Source organism: Cololabis saira, chromosome 3 (assembly GCF_033807715.1).
Source record: "Cololabis saira isolate AMF1-May2022 chromosome 3, fColSai1.1, whole genome shotgun sequence".
Classification (NCBI taxonomy): Eukaryota; Metazoa; Chordata; class Actinopteri; order Beloniformes; family Belonidae; genus Cololabis; species Cololabis saira.
The window spans coordinates 54,732,833-54,755,173 of NC_084589.1; the positions used below are offsets into that span (position 1 = coordinate 54,732,833).

Genomic DNA, 22,341 nt, shown 5'->3' on the forward strand with positions numbered 1-22,341 from the left:
TTATCTTATCTTATCTTATCTTTTCCTCAAGCTACAGTTCCGTCGACCACCAGAAATGATAGAATGCGCCTTTTCGGGTTTTTTTTTATCCTGCGTGTTAATCGCGCGTTAAAAAAATTGTCGGCGTTAAAAAGACGTTAAGCTTTGACAGCCCTAATTATTTTATTATATAAAAGTTGAATCATGAGGACCTTACGAAACGACCCCTTAGGTCTCCTGCAGGACCTAAGAATGTAGGTTTCAGCCAGAAGGACTTGATCACCATCATTCTGACTGGAATCTATTCTGTGCGCGTTTGCAGGCCGGAGCTTCAGGAGCTTCATGCTGAACTGCAGCCCCCCCTCTGATCATCCCACTGCTGCTTCCACCTGCAGCCCCCCTCTGATCATCCCACTGCTGCTTCCATCTGCAGTCCCCCCTCTGATCATCCCACTGCTGCTTCCACCTGCAGCCCCCCTCTGATCATCCCACTGCTGCTTCCATCTGCAGTCCCCCCTCTGATCATCCCACTGCTGCTTCCACCTGCAGCCCCCCCTCTGATCATCCCACTGCTGCTTCCACCTGCAGCCCCCCCTCTGATCATCCCACTGCTGCTTCCACCTGCAGCCCCCCTCTGATCATCCCACTGCTGCTTCCATCTGCAGTCCCCCCTCTGATCATCCCACTGCTGCTTCCACCTGCAGCCCCCCCTCTGATCATCCCACTGCTGCTTCCACCTGCAGCCCCCCCTGATCATCCCACTGCTGCTTCCACCTGCCTGTGTGGATGTCTGCTAGATACCTGCATCGTTCAAGCGTCTCACCTGCAGCCTGTGAAGGGACTCACCTGAAGACCGGGGTAACCGGGGAAACCAGGATCTCCCTGTAAAGACACAGCGACACGTCTCCGTTACCAGAAACGTTTTTAAACACCAGAGTTTCTGAGAGTTCCTGACCCGGGTCTCTCCGGGGACTCGTACCTTCGCCCCCTTGGTTCCCGCGGGTCCGTAACCGTCCCGTCCGTCTTCCCCCTGAATCACAGCCCAGACGTCAGAAACTCCACATCAGCCGTAAACAAACCTGTGAAGGTTTCCTGTGAAGGTTTCCTGCTCACCGGCATTCCTCGGGGTCCTCGTGGTCCTCGGACCCCCTTGTCCCCGGGGTCTCCGGGCTGGCCCTGCAAGGACCAGACGTTAGTACTCAGCTTTGGGGCCCCCCCTTGGTCCAGCAGGATCTATGACCCATGATCTACAACCTCAGATCTGATGAGATGACGTCACGCACCTTCTGTCCGGTTCCACCGCGCCGCCCGGATGATCCGGGGTTTCCAGCGGTTCCTGGTCCGCCCTTGAAGGAAGAAAAAATAAGTTTTGTGTCCTGAAATGTCCTTGATTCTCAAAACAGTCATATCAGCTATACACCTGTTGTTTATTGTAACTGTGAGAGAGGCGCTTGGCTCCCGTGTGAGCCAAGCCTTAGCGTGGGAACTGGCAGGCGGGGGTTGAAGGGGCAACCCCCTCCGAAAGGTGCTGAGTAGAAAGGTATAAAAACGCGAGAGCCGGAAATCCGGATCAGAGTCAGCTGTGGGTCTAGTGCACGGACGCCCAGCCGGGGTTTTATCGCTGCTCTGCCTGGACTGTTCCGGCTCTCCAGTCCTTCTGTGTTAAGGTAAGAGGTACATCGCCTAGCCCCTATGTAATTGTCTGTTGTTTTGTCATTTGCGGGGGATAACTTGACACAGAGTTATCCTAGCGAAAGGGCAGTTGTGTGTGAGTCTTTTGTTGAGCACTGCTTGTTTGCTAATAAATGTATTCATATCTTATAGCAAAAGCGAGTGTGTGTCTGATTCATTTTTGCACAGCCGACCGCTCCCGAACCATAAGTGAGATTTCTCCCAAAACAGCCCTGAAGGAGAACCAGAACCAGAACCAGAACCAGAACAGAGTCAGAGTCAGAGTCAGAGCAGCAAGAATCTGGGACACCCTGGAGATATATATAATAATAATCTCACCAAAATCCTAACTGGACCCTGTAATCCTACTAAATCTTTCTACTCGAACTAAACGTAGAGCTAACAGCTAGCGTACCTGGGGCCCTGGTACCTGAACTAAAGCTAACAGCTAGCGTACCTGGGGTCCGGGCAGGCCCGGGATCCCTCTCTGGCCCGGTTGGCCCCGGACTCCTCTGGTTCCCTGTGGACCGGCAGCTCCAGGGGTCCCTAGGGGTCCCGGGGACCCGGGTTGTCCATCCGGGCCCTAAAGGAATAGAATAAAATAAAATAAAATAAAATAAATAAAATAAAATAAAATAAAATAAAATAAAATAAAATAAAATAAAATAGAATAGAATAGAATAGAACAGAATAAAATAAAATAAAATAGAAAGCCTTTATTATCATTAAACTGGTACAATGAGATCAGGCAGCAGCTCCGTAAAAGTGCACACATGCAAAGACTGTGTAAAGAACAAAATAAGAAACAGGAAACATAAATATATATACACTATGAAAATGAATGAATGAGAGAATAAAACTACTAAATATAATAATACTAATAGTTCTCGTACCTTCTCAGCTGAGGGGCCTCTTCTTCCATCCGGACCCTGAAAACCAGAAACACAGGAGTCATGTGACCACGCCCTCACCGTGACATCATCAGACAGGCTCCTCCCTCTGGTGTTTTGAACCGCCTTCATCTAGAACTAGTCGCTGCTCGCCAAAATAAGATCCTCATGAAAATAAGATCTTCGTCAAAATAAGATTCTCGCCAAAATAAGATTCTCGCCAAAATAAGATCTTCGTCAAAATAAGATCCTTATCAAAATAAGATCTTCATCAAAATAAGATTCTCGCCAAAATAAGATCTTCGTCAAAATAAGATCCTTATCAAAATAAGATCCTCGCCAAAATAAGATCATCACCAAAATAAGATCCTCACCAAAATAAGATCATCACCAAAATAAGATCCTCACCAAAATAAGATCCTCATCAAAATAAGATCCTCACCAAAAAAAGATCCTCATCAAAATAAGATACTCGCCAAAATACGATTTTCGCCAAAATAAGATCCTCGACAAAATTAAAACCACGTACAAATAAAATCCTCGCCAAAATAAAAACCTCATAAAAATAAGATCCTCATCAAAATAAAATCCCCGCCAAAATAAGACCCCACCAAAATAAGATCCTCATGAAAATAAAAAACTTGTCCAAATAAAATCCTCGCGAAAATAAAAACCTCATCAAAAAAACATCCTACTTCCTGTGGTTGTGAGCAGCGTGAAGTCTCACCTGGTTTCCCACGATGCCGTTCTCCCCTGGACGCCCGTCTGTTCCTGGTGGACCCTGTTGGTCCAAACACTCAACGTTAACCACACATTTCTGGGCCGATGAATATATTTCTACCAGTTTACACCTGTTTACACCTGTTTCCGGGTCTCTTACCGGTAAACCGGGGTTTCCCGGGTCGCCCTTGGGTCCTGGGCGGGTGTTGTCAAAGCCGGACTCCCCCTGTAAGACAACAGAACCGGGTCAGTCTCAGGTCCTGCTCCGGGGGGAAGACCCGGGTCACCCCTGGGTTCTGCAGCCGCCCTGTGGAGTCAGAGGAAACTCACCGGATCTCCTCTCAGTCCTCGCTGTCCTTCCGTCCCCGGCAGCCCGGCGATACCTGGGATTCCCTGAGGAGGACAGGAGGAGCTGTCAATCAACCCAGCTGTCAATCAGCCCAGCTGTCAATCAACCCAGCTGTCAATCAACCAGCTGTCAATCAACCCAGCTGTCAATCAATCCAGCTGTCAATAACCCCAGCTGTCAATCACCCCAGCTGTCAATCAACCCAGATGTCAATAACCCCAGCTGTCAATCAACCAAGCTGTCAATCACCCCAGCTGTCAATCAACCCTGCTGTCAATCAACCCAGCTGTCAATCAACCAACCGAAGTTGGAGGTACACACACACACACACACACACACACACAGACACACACACACACACACACACACACACACACACACACACACACACACACACACACACACACACACACACACACACACACACACACACACACACACACACACACACACACACACACATATAAACACATGCACACATACACACAAACAGGTGCACATACTGTGAGGTTAATCAACCTTTTTGAATAAATTTGTCTTTATGAAACTACCAGAATTAGAACCAGAATCAAGTCAGCTTTGGAGAACTGACTGTTTCCACATGCTGTCACATGCAGATCACAGGCTACTTCCTGAGTTTGTCAGGGGGGTCGACTGACAGCTGCCTCATTGTCTTTAAAGGTTAGCTAAGGGTTGATTGGACCATCTGGTGACACAAGACCCCCTTGACCATTTGAGTTTTTTTAAAAGGATGTCTGTTGCTCTGCACACCACAGATATGTTGCTTATTAACTGAAAAGTCATAGGTGTGACCTTTTTAACCATCTTCTGATACCATGTCTGTTCTCCATCTGTTTCCTGTTTACGTCCATTGTCCATCCACTTTCTACCATTGGTTGTCTTAACATAGCCGACGCCTGTCAGTTTTTCAATAAATACCTCCTGCAAAGAAGGAGCCAGCTAGCATTTGTCGAAAGCCAGAGAGAGCCATGTTGCTCTGCAAGGCTCCGACTTTGCTTCCCTTCTGCGCAGAAGGCCTGAAAAATCATTTCTAACAGTCTCTGTGTCTTTCCTAAGTTATTAATTTATGTATGTTGATTTAGGAACCTAACACATACACTCACATATACACACAGAAGAGGAGTGTGTTATTCAGGTTAAAGAGCTGCGAGAACCAGAGTTTCAACAGAGTGACAAAGATGAAGAGGAGGAGGAGGAAGAGGAAGAGGAGGGGGAGGAGGAGGAGGAGGAGGAGGAGGAGGAGGAGGAGGAGGAGGAAGAGGAGGGGGAGGAGGAAGAGGAGGATGTAGAGGAAGAGGAAGAGGAGGAGGAGGAGGAGGAGGAGGAAGAGGAGGGGGAGGAGGAGGAGGAAGAGGAGGGGGAGGAGGAAGAGGAGGATGTAGAGGAAGAGGAAGAGGAGGAGGAGGAGGAGGAGGAAGGCTTTACCGGGTTTCCTGGGTGTCCCAGTTCTCCTTGAGATCCGTTTCGGCCCGTCGCTCCCTGAAACACAAACCACAACACCTGAGTGATGATGGGATGTAACAGGTGTGATGATGATGTAACAGGTGTGATGATGGGATGTAACAGGTGTGATGATGGGATGTAACAGGTGTGATGATGGGATGTAACAGGTGTAACAGGTGTGATGATGGGATGTAACAGGTGTGATGATGGGATGTAACAGGTGTAATGATGGGATGTAACAGGTGTAACAGGTGTGATGATGGGATGTAACAGGTGTGATGATGGGATGTAACAGGTGTGATGATGATGGGATGTAACAGGTGTGATGATGGGATGTAACAGGTGTAACAGGTGTGATGATGATGGGATGTAACAGGTGTAACAGGTGTGATGATGATGGGATGTAACAGGTGTAACAGGTGTGATGATGATGGGATGTAACAGGTGTAACAGGTGTAATGATGGGATGTAACAGGTGAGATGATGGGATGTAACAGGTGTAACAGGTGTGATGATGGGATGTAACAGGTGTGATGATGGGATGTAACAGGTGTAATGATGGGATGTAACAGGTGTGATGATGGGATGTAACAGTGTGATGATGGGATGTAACAGTGTGATGATGGGATGTAACAGTGTGATGATGGGATGTAACAGGTGTAACAGGTGTGATGATGGGATGTAACAGGTGTAACAGGTGTGATGATGGGATGTAACAGGTGTGATGATGGGATGTAACAGGTGTGATGATGGGATGTAACAGGTGTGATGATGGGATGTAACAGGTGTGATGATGGGATGTAACAGGTGTGATGATGGGATGTAACAGGTGTAACAGGTGTGATGATGGGATGTAACAGGTGTAATGATGGGATGTAACAGGTGTAACAGGTGTGATGATGGGATGTAACAGGTGAGATCATGGGATGTAACAGGTGTGATGATGATGGGATGTAACAGGTGTGATGATGGGATGTAACAGGTGTGATGATGGGATGTAACAGGTGTGATGATGATGGGATGTAACAGGTGTGATGATGGGATGTAACAGGTGAGATGATGGGATGTAACAGGTGTGATGATGATGGGATGTAACAGGTGAGATCATGGGATGTAACAGGTGTGATGATGATGGGATGTAACAGGTGTGATGATGGGATGTAACAGGTGAGATGATGGGATGTAACAGGTGTGATGATGATGGGATGTAACAGGTGAGATCATGGGATGTAACAGGTGTGATGATGATGGGATGTAACAGGTGTGATGATGGGATGTAACAGGTGTGATGATGATGGGATGTAACAGGTGTGATGATGGGATGTAACAGGTGTGATGATGGGGTGTAACAGGCGTGATGATGGGATGTAACAGGTGTGATGATGGGATGTAACAGGTGTGATGATGGGATGTAACAGGTGAGATGATGGGATGTAACAGGTGAGATGATGGGATGTAACAGGTGTGATGATGGGATGTAACAGGTGTGATGATGGGATGTAACAGGTGTGATGATGATGGGATGTAACAGGTGTGATGATGGGATGTAACAGGTGTAACAGGTGTAATGATGGGATGTAACAGGTGTGATGATGGGATGTAACAGGTGTGATGATGGGATGTAACAGGTGTAACAGGTGTAATGATGGGATGTAACAGGTGTGATGATGGGATGTAACAGGTGTAACAGGTGTAATGATGGGATGTAACAGGTGTGATGATGGGATGTAACAGGTGTGATGATGGGATGTAACAGGTGTGATGATGATGGAATGTAACAGGTGTAACGTGAGGACGTACCTGTTCTCCGTCGACCCCGTCCAGCCCATCCTCTCCGTGCTCGCCCTACAACGCAGGGAAACTCTTATCAGACTGGTTCACGCCCTGCCTCCCTCCAGGCCCCGCCCCCTCCAAGCCCCGCCCCAAGCCCCGCCCCCTCCAGGCCCTGCCCCTCCAAGCCCCGCCCCACGGCTGATGATGTTGACCTTTGATGTTCATATTGATAGCCTCCTAAAAAAGCTCAGACCAAAGTAGGGTTTTTATTTTCGTGCAAAAAAATGTTTTCCTTTTGCTGCTAGAAAAAGATTGGTACAAAGTACCTTTTTGTCAGTATTAGACTATGGTGATGTCATTTACATGCATGCATTTATCATCCTGCCTTGTGGTTTGTAACTGGTTCAAGTTGCACGTACACATCATTGTAATTTGTATCAAATGGTTGAATGGACTTCACTGAGTCTAAGGAGAAAATCACATACGTTAATATTTATTGCAAAAGCATTACTGGGTAAACTACCGCTGTTCTTATCCAATTCATTAAAATATGACTCTAGTAACTATAACACCAGATCATCAGAGAAAACAAGCACTGGAACAGAGTTGGTAAATTGGCCTTTTCCTTTTATGCAGCGCAAGCTTGGAATGAGCTACAACACATACTCAACTTGAAATATTTACCCTCTCTTAACATGTTCAAACATATGTTAAAATCAGTTTTCACAGAACAATGTCATTGTTTTTAATCAAGTGTCATTCTTGTCATGAATTCTTTTTAGCTTTCTGATCCTTGTATGTTTTATGTTTGTTGGTTTCTTGTTTTGATATGTTTTTATTTTTTTGTAAAGTTACTTGTCCTTGTATGTATTTTCTTTCACATGAAACTAAATTTATTTTTCTGCTGCATCTTGACCAGGACTCTCTGGCAGAAGAGATAATTTTAGGCCGTGAGCCAAGAGCCCAAAATTGACCAATTGCAATCAAACAGGCGGGCAAATTCTAATATGTTTTTTTGAGTTGCTACACATCCCTAGTTGACAGTTTGGCATGATAGCCCTTGCAGACTGGTAGCTTATTGGTGGTTATCATGCATTTAATATATGGACCCCTATAGCGGAAATACGAGCGCAGCGTATGGTGTTTGTTTGGTATTATGGGACTTGTTGACTACTTGTTGACTACTCAGACTGCCTAAATCAATCTAATATGTTCCTCAGATATTGGAGAACTGAAATAATGGTATTTTAGGTTTCCCAGATGAAATCTGAGGCTGTTCCAGCCTTCTTTTCAGAAAAACTTCATAGGCGGAAATCAAAATTTAAGTTTTCTGTTGTGTTTCTTTCCATAGCAGAGTAATTAAATAATGTAAACATTAATTTGTGGAACATATTTGACACCCCCCAGGCCCCACCTTTCAGCAGGTACCAGATTTATGCCTGTAGCCCTTATACTTTTTGAGATATAGGCATTTTTGTGTATGCATGTTGTTTTAGGCAGAATCTCGCCTGGATTTCAGCTGAATAGGGTAAAAAATAAATAATACAGATATCACTATGAAACCTTCCCAGTTTATTACCAACCTCAAAACAAAGAAAAAAATGGATTGCACATTTTCTGAGATTTTATGTTTATGTAGGCTATGCAAATTATACTTTATCCATTTGTGTGAATGTGAATTCACACAATTCAATGTGAAGTTTCCGCAGTTTTCAGAGCATACAACACTTATTTGCACAATGGCTGAAATGGAGGTTCAGTGTTGAGTAATTTTGGAGGAAGATCCGAATATTAGATCCATATTGCTGTATCTGTATCTATATTTATGTATCTCAATGTGACTTTCCTGGATAAATAAAGGATAAATAAAGTGTCACTCACCCTGTCACCACGGAGACCGCGGAAGCCCTGCGGACACAAGCAGCAGCAGTTAAACCCCCACCAGAGACGTTAGCGGTCATGTGACTCACCGCTAGCTAGCGTTACCTTCTGGCCCCGTAGCCCGGGGCAACCCTGCAGGCCGGCCGGCCCGCTGGGACCGGGACCGCCCCTGTCGCCCTGCAACACACACACACACAGGTGAGCCACGCGGCGGGTCGGGTCACCACAGCGCCCCCCGCAGGTGTGGCGGACCTACCGCGATGCCCTCCTCGCCCGGGAAGCCGGGGTGGCCCTTCTGTCCGGGGACGCCCTGCGGACCAGAGAAGACGGGTTAGACGGGTCAGACGGGTCAGAGACACAAACACGTACAGTAATCCAGGGTTTTTCACCTCACCTTTGACCCCGGGCCCCCCCGGCCCCCCCGCATGCCCTCCTGGCCCGAACACTTGCACATGACGTTGCAGCAAACCCGGTCCGTCACGGCGTCCTGCGGAGACAAGAGACAAGAGACGACACGTTGACACTCGTGGACTCATAACGTCTCAGATTCACACTAAAACCTGGATTTATGCTTAAAGATGCTTCATTTTAGAGCAAATGTGGCCAATAGACGTCACTCTCTGCTCTGTTTCCTGCTCATTAATCTGCAGTTTTTCAGTTGTTTCTGTGAGGTTAATCAACCCTTTTGAATTAAGTTGTCATTATGAAACAATCAGAATCAAGTCAGTTTGGAGAGCTGACTGTGTTTTTTGTACAATTGCTTATCACATGTTAACAGTCACAACAGCCACTCCCTAAACTACTCAGGGTTTTGGGCTGTTCCACAACTGTCTCATGGTCAGTTGGACAATTCTGTTCTAAACCTCCAACAGAAAGGATGTCTGTTGGCTCTAAATTAGTTGCTTTTCAACTGAAATTTCCTGTTTATGAAACAAAATAATTTCTAACAGTCTCTGTGTCTTTCCTAAGTTATTAATTCATGTATGTTGATTTAGGAACCTAACATTTGGTGCCGAGAAACCCGGGATCTCAAGCTCTGACGATTGGAACGGCGTACGATCAAAAGAGGCCATCTAAAATCTGTCGACAGCGTTCCGACTTCGGGACGAGGCCCAGATTTGGTCCTGCGCTGTTCCAGGGAGTCCAGGCGACGAGATCCCGAGCCAGCGAAGGCACTAGGAGATTGGTGAGACCTTTTCTTACTTAAATACTTAGGGTATTGAAGTATTTTTGTGTACAATATGAGTGAAATTCTGTGTATACTAACCAGAGGGTTAGCGAAAAAGGAGTTTTGGCGGCGTGTCGGGGCCCCGATTTTTTGAAGACAGGGGACTTTTAAAAATACTAGCTTAGAGCAGTGCGTAAGACCAACATCTAACTCGGTCGGGGACCGGCTTTTGAATGTCAGGGGACTTTAAAAGTACAGAATAAACGAGAAGAGGTTTCTATTGGAATGATTTTTAATGTTTCATGTTTGTCTACTGTTTGTCTTGTCTGATGTGTATGACAGGAAACTGTCGATGTTCAATGGGGGGGTTTCCAAAATTGTGAGGCAAAATTTAAATTGCTCACTAAAAGATCAGGCTAAAACCAAACTGTAAAAAAGGAAACTGTGTTCTGAGAGAAACTTAAGAAAGCAAAAATAACTGGCAAAAAAATAGCAGAGGCGTGGTTAAGCTGAAACTTATGCCTAAAATAATCTCTAAAAAATGTTGATGGGGAGACGTCCTCAAACTTAAGAAAAATTGAGACAAAGTCTTGCGAAATAATACACGAAACTTAAAAAGAAGAAAATTGACTAATTTAAGACTAAAAGGAAAACTGATTAGATGTCCAACATGGGACAAGGTTCTAGCAAGAGAGAAGAGAAAAAAAAATAAGGCGAACCTGTGATGAGAGACTGGATTGGAGAAAAGTGGGGGCTGCTGCAGGCTGCAGCTCTGTGTCTGTGTGTGTAAACGGCTGCTGCAGAGTTTGCAGGGCCAAGCTGCAGAGAAAGTGTGTGTAAAAGCATGCTCCGTTTTACGAGCGACTGCAGGCTGTGCACGCTGCAGGGAGAACTTTTTTGTTTGCTGGAAAAAGGGGGGTTTTCAGTGGTGAAGTGAAGTGAGGTGAAGCTCTCCTCTTGGAAAAAAACGAAATGAATGAATAGAAATGGAATAATATAGTTTTTTTTATCATTCTAAGCCATGAATGTAGGCATAGAATCATAGAATTTTTTAATTGGGTTAATTCACCATTCAAATGTTTGCAGATTACCTTTGTAATACTGTATTTGACTCGGATTGTATGGAAATGTGATTCTTGCCATTTGTGAGTATGAGCTGTGCATGATTGGGTTGACTGTGACATGAATGTGAAACAAATCAATCATTTGTCCTTACTGTTTGTTGTAAAATCACTACTGATGATTGACAGCGTCATCAGGGTTGGATGTCGTACAATGAAATTAGCGGCGCTGTGTTTTGGATACAGTAGAGTGAGGCTGTTCATGAGCCTACTGTCATTTGCATGTCAGTGATATTTTACACAGAACGGGGTGTATGGAGGAGAAACAAACCCGTTGAACAATCTTTTTAGAAAAGAAAAACTAAGTCGAAATGTCGAGAAAAAAGTCGAAATGTCGAGAAAAAAGTCGAAATGTCGAGAAAAAGTCGAAGTGTTGAGAAAAAAGTCGAAATGTTGATAAAAAAGTCGAATTGTCGAGAAAAAGTCGAAATGTTGAGAAAAAAGTCGAAATGTCGAGAAAAAAGTCGAAATGTCGAGAAAAAGTCGAAGTGTTGAGAAAAAAGTCGAAATGTCGAGAAAAAAGTCGAATTGTCGAGAAAAAGTCGAAATGTTGAGAAAAAAGTCGAAATGTCGATAAAAAAGTCGAAATGTCGAGAAAAAGTCGAAGTGTTGAGAAAAAAGTCGAAATGTTGAGAAAAAAGTCGAATTGTCGAGAAAAAGTCGAAATGTTGAGAAAAAAGTCGAAATGTCGAGAAAAAAGTCGAAATGTCGAGAAAAAAGTCGAAATGTTGAGAAAAAGTCGAAGTGTTGAGAAAAAAGTCGAAATGTTGATAAAAAAGTCGAATTGTCGAGAAAAAGTCGAAATGTCGAGAAAAAGTCGAAATGTCGAGAAAAAAGTTGAAATGTCAAGATTAATGTTGAAGTACAATTTTCCGTTTTCTAATGGTATTTTTATGTCTCAGAGAGAGCAGGGAGTGAAGGATCATGGGTAGTTGATGGAGTGAAGGATCATGGGTAGTTGATGTGGCTCTTTGCAGGAACACAGTAACCAATCGTGGCTCTATGGCCTCTGATTGGTCGGCAGCGTACCGGGACGTCACCAGAGTTCCACGCATCACGTTTCCATGAAACGTTTGTCATTAAGTGGTTTATTTATCAATCACTTGAAAAGCCCTCCTGGAAGCCCAAATACAAGTTTAAGCCAAATACAGGTTTAATCCATATTTGGTAGTTTTTCTAAATGTGTTTCCATCCCAGATATTTGGCTTGGCACCAATCTGAAGGTAATGGAAACACGACGGCTAGCACGACGGCTAGCTCTGTAAACACTGGTGATGAGTTTACATTTTTCAGTCACTTGTTTGAAGTCTTGGTCAACATTTCCTGTAATTGAGAGTCTGGCTAGCAGACGATGCTCTGATAGGACACCGGCGGAGCCGGCTGCTACTGCTCTTTAGCTGCTGGTCATATCTGAGTCCACGTGGAAGCTTTAACCGCTAGCAGAGTCCGGGAAGAACCAGGAAGAACCGGTTTAACCCCTGGAGACGTTCAACGACCTTAAAACGTTTCCTCCGGAAACCACAGCGGATAAATTAGGGAAAGATGGGAACCAAAGTTAGTCAGACGTCGGCTCCAAGGAACACTGGCTCCAGCAGAGTTCTACTAGTAGTGGTTTTAATTCTAAGAGCTCTGATTGGCCGTTCCCTGGGCCCCGCCCACTGCTACAGCCAATGAGACGGGACTTACGATCTGCTTGTAGACGGCGCTGCCGATGCTCGGCATGCTGATGCTCAGGGGCAGCCGGTAGTCGAACCCTCGGCCGAACTCCAGCCTCTGCAGCTGGGCCGGGTTGCTGGTTTGCTCCAGGGCCACGGTGAGCAGGGCGCTGATGCCTGGGGGCCAAACACAGGAACCGGGTCAAGCTGGGGAACCTGGGGAACCTGGGGAACCAGGGGTACCAGGAGAACCATAGGAACCCAGGATACCAGGGGTACCAGGGGAATCAAGGGAACCAGGGGAACGTGGGGTACCAGGGGAACCAGGGGTATCAGGGTAGGGCTGGGCGATTTTGGACAAAAATAAAATCCTGATTTTTTTTCTCTGAAAACCAGATTTTCGATTTCGATTTCGATTTTGATTTTTTTGGTAAAACTACAAAAGACAATGGATTAAATTGTTTCAAATATTTTATCATTATTTTATATTTTATCTTTATTTTTAAAGAAAAATAGCAAACACATTTCCCTATTGGGAATGAAGTGCAATTGAAAGATCCTGTAAATCCTCCTTGAGTTTAGTAAAGTGACAACATTTACCATTTTCTTGACCAAACAAAGATACTAGACGAGCTCTGTTTGTAATGCAGCTGCAAAAAAGGAAAATCAATTTTCCGATTTTCCTTTTTTTAACATTGATTGTGATTAATAAATCCGATTTAGATTTAAAATCGATTAATCGCACAGCCCTATATCAGGGGAACCAGGGAAACCCGGGGTACCAGGGGTACCTGGTCACCCGGTGGACTTGGGGTACCAGGGGAACCAGGTAGAGTCCTGCGCAGGACTGTTTTCTTCATCCCGCTGCATTTCTGACCATTACCGCCCACAACGTGTGTTACGCTCCCGCCCGCTCCCACAAAACTCGTCTTTTGCGCACGCATCAATTATGTGATTGTGGTTATAGCAACGAGAGTAGATTGCGAGTGGCTCAAATAACACTAATAAATCAAAGCTGCCAGCAGCAATGAGCGGGCCGTCGCGCGTGCAATTTTCACCAATGAAGGTCAAGGACTCAATACCGAGTCTGATGACACCACCATGACTCTCTATGTCAAACCATTCAAAAGTTATGGCAGAAAGTAGGAACTATCAAATATGGACCAATCAAATCAAGGGGGGGACGCGCTTTTTGGCGTCTATCGTCACCACGGTAACGCTTTTGACTGAGAAAATCCTCGATCCTGCACGTTGTCGCCGGATGGAGACGCACATTTTGATGAATAACACACCTGGGTGCACGTTATGGTTCGAGTGAAGAAATGGCATAAATTTCGCCAAAATGACACGATTAATTGAAAATGGCCGACTTCCTGTTGGGTTTGGGCCATGGCGCCAAGAGACTTTTCTTTAAGTTGCAACATGATACAGGTGTGTACCGATTTTCCTGCATGTACGTCAAACCGTATTGTGGGGCTTGAGGCACAAAGTTTTCTAGGGGGCGCTGTTGAGCCGTTAGGCCACGCCCATTAATGCAAACCATTAAATATCACATTTTTCACCAGGCCTGGCTTGGTGAAAAATTTGGTGACTTTTGGGGCACGTTTAGGGAGAAAAAAGACCCTCATTTAGTCAGAAGAAAAATAAAAAGGAGAACGCCTACAGATACAATAGGGCCTTCGCAAAATAACAAAATAAACAATGTTAATGAACGAAACAAATTACTGTAATTTAACAAATGAATCACTTGTCTATTACATATCTGTGGAGGAAGAGAATGCTGCTGACCGACTGCTGGTTCCAATCCCTCGTCTCTCTTCAACATTCTCCACAGATACTAAACACAGTTTCTCCAAATATCTGACTGGCCTTACTTTGTCTTTGTTTAGTCAAGACCTTGTTTGAGGTTTATTTTCACCTCATTGATTTCCATCTGGTTGCTAGGCTACATCCCGATCCCGCAGTAATTTTTTTTTTGGCCGCCTGCAGCAAAATTCAAACCGCCCGCTCCCGCCAGATTTGGATTGGGTCCCGTGGGACCCGGCGGGACCCGATGCTAATGCAGCCCTCTAGTACCAGGGGTACCAGGGGAATCAGGGGTACCAGGGGAATCAGGGGAACCAGGGGAACCTGGGGAACCCGGGGTACCAGGGGAATCAGGGGTACCAGGGGAATCAGGGGTACCTGGGGAATCAGGGGAATCAGGGGTACCAGGGGAATCAGGGGTACCTGGGGAATCAGGGGAATCAGGGGTACCAGGGGAATCAGGGGTACCTGGGGAATCAGGGGTACCTGGGGAATCAGGGGTACCAGGGGAATCAGGGGTACCTGGGGAATCAGGGGAATCAGGGGAATCAGGGGTACCAGGGGAATCAGGGGTACCAGGGGAATCAGGGGTACCTGGGGAATCAAGGGTACCAGGGGAATCAGGGGTACCAGGGGAATCAGGGGTACCAGGGGAATCAGGGGTACCTGGGGAATCAGGGGTACCAGGGGTACCAGGGGAACATGGGAAACCCGGTGAACCCCGAAAACATGACACCCTCATTGTCATGGAGACGAGGAAGCTCCGTTACCAGCCCGGCGCAGCTGCTCCGTCTCGTACTCCAGCTTTATCACGTCCTCGTCCAGTCCGTCTGAGAAGATCACCAGCACCTGGAGGACGAGACGATCACACGTTAGACGCTTCCAGAACCGGGTTCCTCAACGCACCCAACATTTATTTATTTATTTATCTATTTATTTTTACTGTATTTGACCCGGTCTTTCTACGTTTTGACCGTATAGAAACGTAATTCTTGGCTTGTCCTCACCTTGACTCCGGCCTGCGACTCCGTCCTGAACTTGTCGGCGAAGGATCGCAGCATGGCGGCGTTGAAGCGCGTGGGCTGGGCCAGGTTCAGGGTCATGACCTTTGTGACCACGTCGCTGCCGTAGGCGGCGAAGTCGGTGTCGTAGAGCAGCCGGCCGTCGGCCGCCACCACCCGGTAGGCCAGTTTGGTCTCGACGGGCCCGGAGAAGCAGCACAGGCCCGACACCGAGGACAGATACCGGGCCACCTCCGGCAGGAAGGCCTGCAGCTTGGGGTGGCCGCTGATCAGCTGCTCGCCCAGATCCCCCCGCCGCACCGACACGTCGAAGCCCAGGGCGATGTCCACGCTGCAGTCTGGGGAGTTAGGACACGGTTACAGAGTTACAAAAACGATGTCCACGCTGCAGTCTGGGGGGTTAGGACACGGTTACAGAGTTACAAAAACGGTGTCCACGCTGCAGTCTGGGGAGTTAGGACACGGTTACAGAGTTACAAAAACGGTGTCCACGCTGCAGTCTGCAGGAGACGGGCGGAGTTAGGACACAGTTACATTATAGTGAATGCAAGAACCTCCCACAAGAATCTTTCTGGTTTTGCTGTGAGAAAAACCCAGATTTTGGCTTCTGACAAGGTCTCAAATCACTCTGATTTGTGATCAAACCTTAGCTTGTAGCCAAAAAACAAAAAACATCGTGAGGGACACAGAAGCCGGCAGATTCTGACAATCTTAATATTATTCAGATATTCCTTAAAATGAGTGAGTAAGCTCAGTGTGAAGACAGAGTGAGATTCTTTTGAAGAAAACGTTTGATTACATTACAGCCAATGGGGACTGAGACAGGTATTGGCGCACTCTAGCCCCCTCCTGTTTAAATTTTGTACATACCCCACCACATTTTATGGATCCCAACACCTATGTCTACATTCTGACCAAAAATTATTTGTTTCCTTTTTACGGTTTGGCCGTGAGCTCGAGTTACAACTAAAAATTTGGGTTATTTTTTACTGTTTTTCACACTTTTTTCTGGACATTTAAACTTTTTTCTGGACATTTAAACTTTTTTCTCGACATTTCGACTTTTTTCTCGATATTTCGACTTTTTTCTCCACATTTCGACTTTTTTCTCGATATTTCAACCTTTTTCTCGAAATTGTACTTCAACATTAATCTCGACACTGATCAGCTGCTCGCCCAGAACCCCCCGCCGCCCAGTCGAAGCCCAGGGCGATGTCCACGCTGCAGTCTGCAGGAGACGGGCGGGGTTAGGACACGGTTACACAGAGTTACAAAAACGGACATTTCCCCCTCTACGCTTTGAAAAATACCATCATTTACACCAGGGGTCGGCAATCCAACATGTTTTAGAGCCATATTGGACCAAAAACACAAAAAACAAATATGTCTGGAGCCGCAAAAAATTTAAAGTCTTGTATCAGAATTAGAATGAAGACAACACATGCTGCATGTTTCTATATTAGTTATAACTGGGAGATTTATTTTTTTCATTATGCACTTAGAGAAAAAAGACGAAAAGTGGAGAAAAAAGTTGAAAGTTCGAGAAAAAAATCGAAATGTCGAGAAAAAAGTCAAAATTTAGAGAAAAAAGTCAAAATGTCAAGAAAAAAGTCGAAATTTCCAGAAAAAAGTCGAAATGTTGAGAAAAAAGTCAAAATGTCGAGAAAAAAATCGAAATGTCGAGAAAAAAATCGAAATGTCGAAATGTTGAGAAAAAAGTTGAAATGTCGAGATTAAAAAGGAAAGGAAAAAGGAAGAAAAAAAGAGAAAAAAAGAAGAAAAAAGAGAAAAAGGAAAAAAGAAGAAAAAAAAGAAAAGCTCTAGAGCCGCGGGTTGCCGACCCCTGATTTCCACGAACCCGCATAAATACGCTGTTAAGGTGCTATGAGCAGCCAAACCTACAGGGGGCAGTGTAACGAGAAGATAAAGTCATGCTAGCCAATCAGAATCCTGGAAAAAAACATCAACAAATGACACGAGTAACTTCCAGTTACTTCCAAGATGAACCAGAGTCTTTGGTTTGGAGTGACAGAGAAGTGGAGTTACTTTTAAGTGTGACGTTAGAATATAAAACAGGTAAAATACAAGAAAATATTGACGGTTACAAACTAATTGTAACCACAGGTGTCACTCATGACGCTGGTGACGTTTCTGTCTCATAATGTGACGTTCTGAAGCCTAAATGTCCGTTTCTCTCCGTTTACAAGCAAACGTGAAGACGGAGGTTTTAAAAATCTACACTTTGGCCGGAGTTTCAGAAATGATGGTTTTTGGAGACTTTGAGCTTCGTTTTTATGTAAACGGACAGCCAAAACACCAGCGTTTTTACTACGTGGAAACGGGGCCTTAGTTCCAGGAAAACTCACCTGTTGAAACTCACCTGTAGTGATGTTGTTGTCAGACTATTTCAGTTTTAGTTTCAGTCGAGTCTTTGGGTCCAACTATCATTTTAGTTTTTATTAGTTTTAGTCTCGTTCATTCTCCTTTTAGTCGTGTCAAGTTTCAGTCGACTAAAAGTCTGAGCATTTTAGTCTTATTTTAGTCAGAATTGTCCAGGATCATTTTAGTCTGTTTTTTATTCCTCTACGATATTGCATTATATATTTATTTATCGTTATCGTCACATAACCAGCATTTTCGTCTCGTCTCGTTTTCCTCAGGCGATGAAGGTTCGTTGACGATGATATTTAGTCTTAATTTCCGTGGACGACAGCAGCTTTCCTCACCTCCAGGAGGGTTTTGCTCTTCGGTGTCGCAGATGGTGTCGACCACCTTCTGCTTGATCCGGTCCAGGCTGCCGAAGTTGTCGACGGTGAACAGCCGCTGGGGATCGTGGGTAATCTGCAGCAGCTGCAGGTCGTGCACGTCTCCCACGCCGATGGCGAACATGTCGATGCCCAGAGCGCGGAGCCGGTCGGCCGGATCCTCCACGTCGTCCTGCGAGTCTCCGTCGGTGATCAGCACCAGGTTCTGGGAGACCTGAACGCAGCGCAAATAAAGCGGGATTGTTGAGCAGAATTTCGTAATAATGGTGCATTTTATAATAAACGTCCAAAATGTAATAACTTTTTCATTTAATTTTTTAATAAAGTCGCATTTTGTAACTAAAAAAAGGAGAGTGCCTCGGGGGGCTGCTGCCCATTTGTGTACATTTTTCAGCAATAAAGGTGAAGGACTCAAAACTAAGTCCGATGACACCACCCACGACTCTCTATGTCAAACCATTCAAAAGTTATCGGACTATCACATATCGAACAATCAGAAGAAGGGGCGGGGCTAATTTGCACCAATTATGGTCAAGGACACAATACTGACGAAGGTCAAAGGTCAGGGGTCAGATTTCCCAGAATTCGTTGAGGCGTCTCCATTTTACAGGTTAAAATATATGAAGTCTTTATTGACTGAGTCATGTGACCAGTTCTGGCTGAAGGAATCAGTCAGCAGCTGAGCTCTGGTTACCACGGCAACAAGAACCTCGACTTCAGAACCTTCCGGTTTGGCTGTGAGAAAAACCCAAATTTTGGCTTCTGACAAGGTCTCAAATCATTCCGATTTGTGATCAAACCGTAGCTCGTAGCCAAAAAACGAAAATATTGTGAGAGACACAGAAGCCGGCAGATTCTGACAATCTTAATTGTATTCAGATATTCCTTAAATGAGTGAGTAAGATCAGTACAAAGACAGAGTGAGATTATTTTGAAGAAAACGTTTGATTACATTACAGTGAATGGAGACTGAGACAGGTATTGGCGCCGCTCTAGCCTCCCCCGTTTAAATGTTGTGCATACCCCGCCTGTCAAAGTCACATTTTATGAATCCCAACACCTATGTCTACATTCTGACCAAAAATGATTTGTCTCCTTTTTACGGTTTGGCCGTGAGCTCGAGTTACAAATAAAAATTCAGGTTATTTACGGTCGCACTCTAGATTTGACGAAAAAGTGATTTCCAGTCCTCGCTTGTGTGCTCATATTTTGAAAAGTTTACATCTTAGGAAAAAACTGTTTGGTGTTTTGGAGAGAAGAGACGTTTCCTCCATTTTGAAGTTTGGATGACATTTGCTACGTGCAGGTATGAGAAAGCTAGGTGACTCAGAAAAAAGGGTTTTTTGGCAGTTTTTTTTGGGAATAACTTTGGAAAAAATGGGAATTTCAACACCAAAAGTCATAGCACACTATTCCAGATCGAGCCGCACGTTTTGTTATATGATGCGCCTCGGTCGTCTGAAATCTGTAGAAGGAGTAGCGAACCGAAATCTCTCCGAAAAAATTTATAAAAAAAAAATACTGATTGTTAAGGAAAAAATGCACTATGTCTTGTTTTTTAAACAAATGCAGATTAAGTTCAAAACTAGATATATTCATGCAAAGCAACAAACTTCATTTTTAATTGTTAATAACACAGATTTAAATTAATGCGCTTGGATGTATTTTTTTCAGCGTAAACTGACCTTGGCGTCCCGCCGGCCGCCGCGTGAGGCTTCAAAGTAATCCTTGATGGAGTCCAGGGCGGCGCCGATGTGGGTTCCTCCGCCCTGCTGCCTCATGGACAGGATTTTCTGGGCCACCTTGTCCTCCGACTCGAAGTCCAGGAGGTAGAACTCGTGCTGGAAGCCTTCGTTGAACTGGGCGAGTCCGACTCGCACCAGGTCCCTGGTGACGTTGAAGCTGCGCACCAGGTCGGTGAGGAACCTCTTCATGATGGAGTAGTCGGTGGTGTTGATGCTGCCGGACTGGTCCACGAGGAAGACCAGGTCGGCCTTCTGCTTCCTGCAGACTACACACACAAACGGGACGTTTGCAGAGAGAAGGCCGTACATGTGATGCCCACTTAGGGCCAAATCCACAAAGAATAGATTGCGCCCGCAAATAGCGCTGTGAATTGCGCCGCATTTGCGCCCGCAATTTGCCCAATTTTAAGGTCCTATTCACAAAAGATTTTGCTCTAATGATATACCAGCGTAAACACGCCCATAAAGTTTTGCAGTAACTTCATTAACACCGGATCGGGATCAGATCAGCATCTGACGGTAATTCATGTTCTGTGTTTTGCTACACACACCTACAGGTCAACTGTTAAACACACACATTTTAGATTTATATGTTTATATGGTGGAATTGTTTGTAATAAAGCAGCCCCTTATGTATGGATGAATCCTGAGCTCCGTCCTGTTATTTTTATTTTTAAATCCGAGATAAGTCCACAACCCCACTTGATCTGACTGTTTACAGTCATGTCTGACTGTAGATTTCACCTTTAATATCATTCAGTATCACACAGGCTTGAATGATATTGAAGAGAGAGAGAAACAGAGACAGACGGGAGTGAAGCCTGAATTATGGTTCTGCGTTAAATCGACGCAGAGCCCACGCCGTAGGGTACGGCGTAGAGTACGCAGCAACGTGTACCGTACGGTGCGTGTTGCCGCGTACCCTACGCCGTAATCTCTGCGTTGGTGTAACGCGGAACCATAAATCAGCCTTGAGGAGTGAGTTTGCAGCAGTTAATACACGCTTGGAAAAGACGGTATTTGCTCCACTATTTTTGCGTGTGGCAAATAGCGCTGGCCTTTGTGAATTAGACGGTTTTTGCAATGAGGCTTATTTGCATAGAAAGGGGGCAATTTTGCGCCGAATGTATGAATATTACCTAATTTACATGCATGCAAATGGCACAGGCGCACCATGACACTATTTGCTTGACAGCGCAGTTTGTGGTGCAATTCCCCCTTTGTGGGTGCTTTGTGAATTAGACGCTCTCTTTTTGTCTCATTTGCACCGGTTTAGCGGCTGCAAAAGCCGCGCAATCCTTTTGTGGATTTGGCCCTAAGTGTCATCACATCAGAGAGTGTGATGGTATTATTTGTGTTTAATGTTTTGGATTTGTATCTATTTTTATTTATCCTTTCAAGACCCAATTTGTGTGTGATATTTGTGTTTTCACTCCGATAACTTTGACCTGTTTTTCTGCGTCCTATAAATGTGGCTCGGCATATATATAGACGTCTAGTGTGAGCTACTGTGTTTCATTCATCTTTACGTAAACCCGTCTCCTCTTACCTGGCTTGGTGGTGTTACAGAGCACCTTAGAAATGTTCCTGTAGAGATTCTCCAGGGCGTCGAAGTCGTTCACGTAGAAAACTCTGGACTTGTCGTAGCCGGCCATGATCTCCAGCTGCGTCACGTTGGCTCCTTCCACGCCGATGCTCAGGACGGCCACTCCTTTGTCTCTCAGAGCCAGAGACGGCGCCACCAGGTTGTTCCGGTCGGTGGCGTCTCCGTCCGTCACCACCATGAGGATCTGAGGAACCTTCTGCTCCGCCCGACCTCCGTTCTGGGCGTTAAAGTACTGTAGGGAGTATTTGAGAGCTTTGCCGGTGTAGGTGTCTCCGTACGGCGACCGCAGGGCCGATATGGCCTTCAGAATGTCCGGTTTGGTGCCGTACTGCTTCAGAGTGAAGCTGGACTTGGGCTCGGTGGAGTACAGGATGACGCCGAAGCGCGTCAGGTCTTTGCCCACGGTGGTTTGGTTCACCACGGACTGCATGAACTTCTGCATGCTGGCGAACTTGGGCAGCGTGATGCTCGTGGAGCCGTCCACCAGGAAGATGATGTCGGCTTTCTCTGTTTTCTTACAATCTGGTGAGGGGAAAAGAGGGTTAGGGTTAGCTCAGCGGTCACCAACCTTCCTGGAACTGGAGCTACTTCAAGGACACTGATACCCCTTTTCCACCAAGCTGGTTCCAGGGCTGGTTCTGGGCTAGAGCCAGACTTAGCACCAGTTCTTTGGTTTTACACAGCCTAAGCACCGGCTCCTGGCTCTCAAAACTGGTGCTACAGGAG

The 22,341-nt window shown here is 45.5% G+C and overlaps 1 protein-coding gene across 2 annotated transcripts in view; it reads right to left on the reverse strand.

Moving 5' to 3' along the window:
• Window positions 1–22,341, reverse strand: part of LOC133440526 (collagen alpha-6(VI) chain-like) — an 85,708-nt gene that overhangs the window by 19,233 nt on the left and 44,134 nt on the right. For both annotated transcript variants that reach the window (XM_061717802.1, XM_061717801.1), the window contains 21 exons: window positions 21,559–22,137; window positions 19,950–20,275; window positions 18,226–18,478; window positions 15,485–15,837; window positions 15,248–15,326; window positions 12,703–12,848; window positions 9,122–9,214; window positions 8,984–9,037; window positions 8,833–8,904; window positions 8,728–8,754; window positions 6,874–6,918; window positions 5,056–5,109; window positions 3,591–3,653; window positions 3,421–3,486; window positions 3,268–3,321; window positions 2,544–2,579; window positions 2,108–2,233; window positions 1,263–1,325; window positions 1,093–1,155; window positions 959–1,009; window positions 826–861 (listed from right to left, as the gene is read on the reverse strand). In XM_061717802.1, coding sequence (XP_061573786.1) covers window positions 826–861; window positions 959–1,009; window positions 1,093–1,155; window positions 1,263–1,325; window positions 2,108–2,233; window positions 2,544–2,579; window positions 3,268–3,321; window positions 3,421–3,486; window positions 3,591–3,653; window positions 5,056–5,109; window positions 6,874–6,918; window positions 8,728–8,754; window positions 8,833–8,904; window positions 8,984–9,037; window positions 9,122–9,214; window positions 12,703–12,848; window positions 15,248–15,326; window positions 15,485–15,837; window positions 18,226–18,478; window positions 19,950–20,275; window positions 21,559–22,137 — 2,639 coding nt within the window. The remainder of the gene's footprint in view (window positions 1–825; window positions 862–958; window positions 1,010–1,092; window positions 1,156–1,262; window positions 1,326–2,107; window positions 2,234–2,543; window positions 2,580–3,267; window positions 3,322–3,420; window positions 3,487–3,590; window positions 3,654–5,055; window positions 5,110–6,873; window positions 6,919–8,727; window positions 8,755–8,832; window positions 8,905–8,983; window positions 9,038–9,121; window positions 9,215–12,702; window positions 12,849–15,247; window positions 15,327–15,484; window positions 15,838–18,225; window positions 18,479–19,949; window positions 20,276–21,558; window positions 22,138–22,341) is intronic.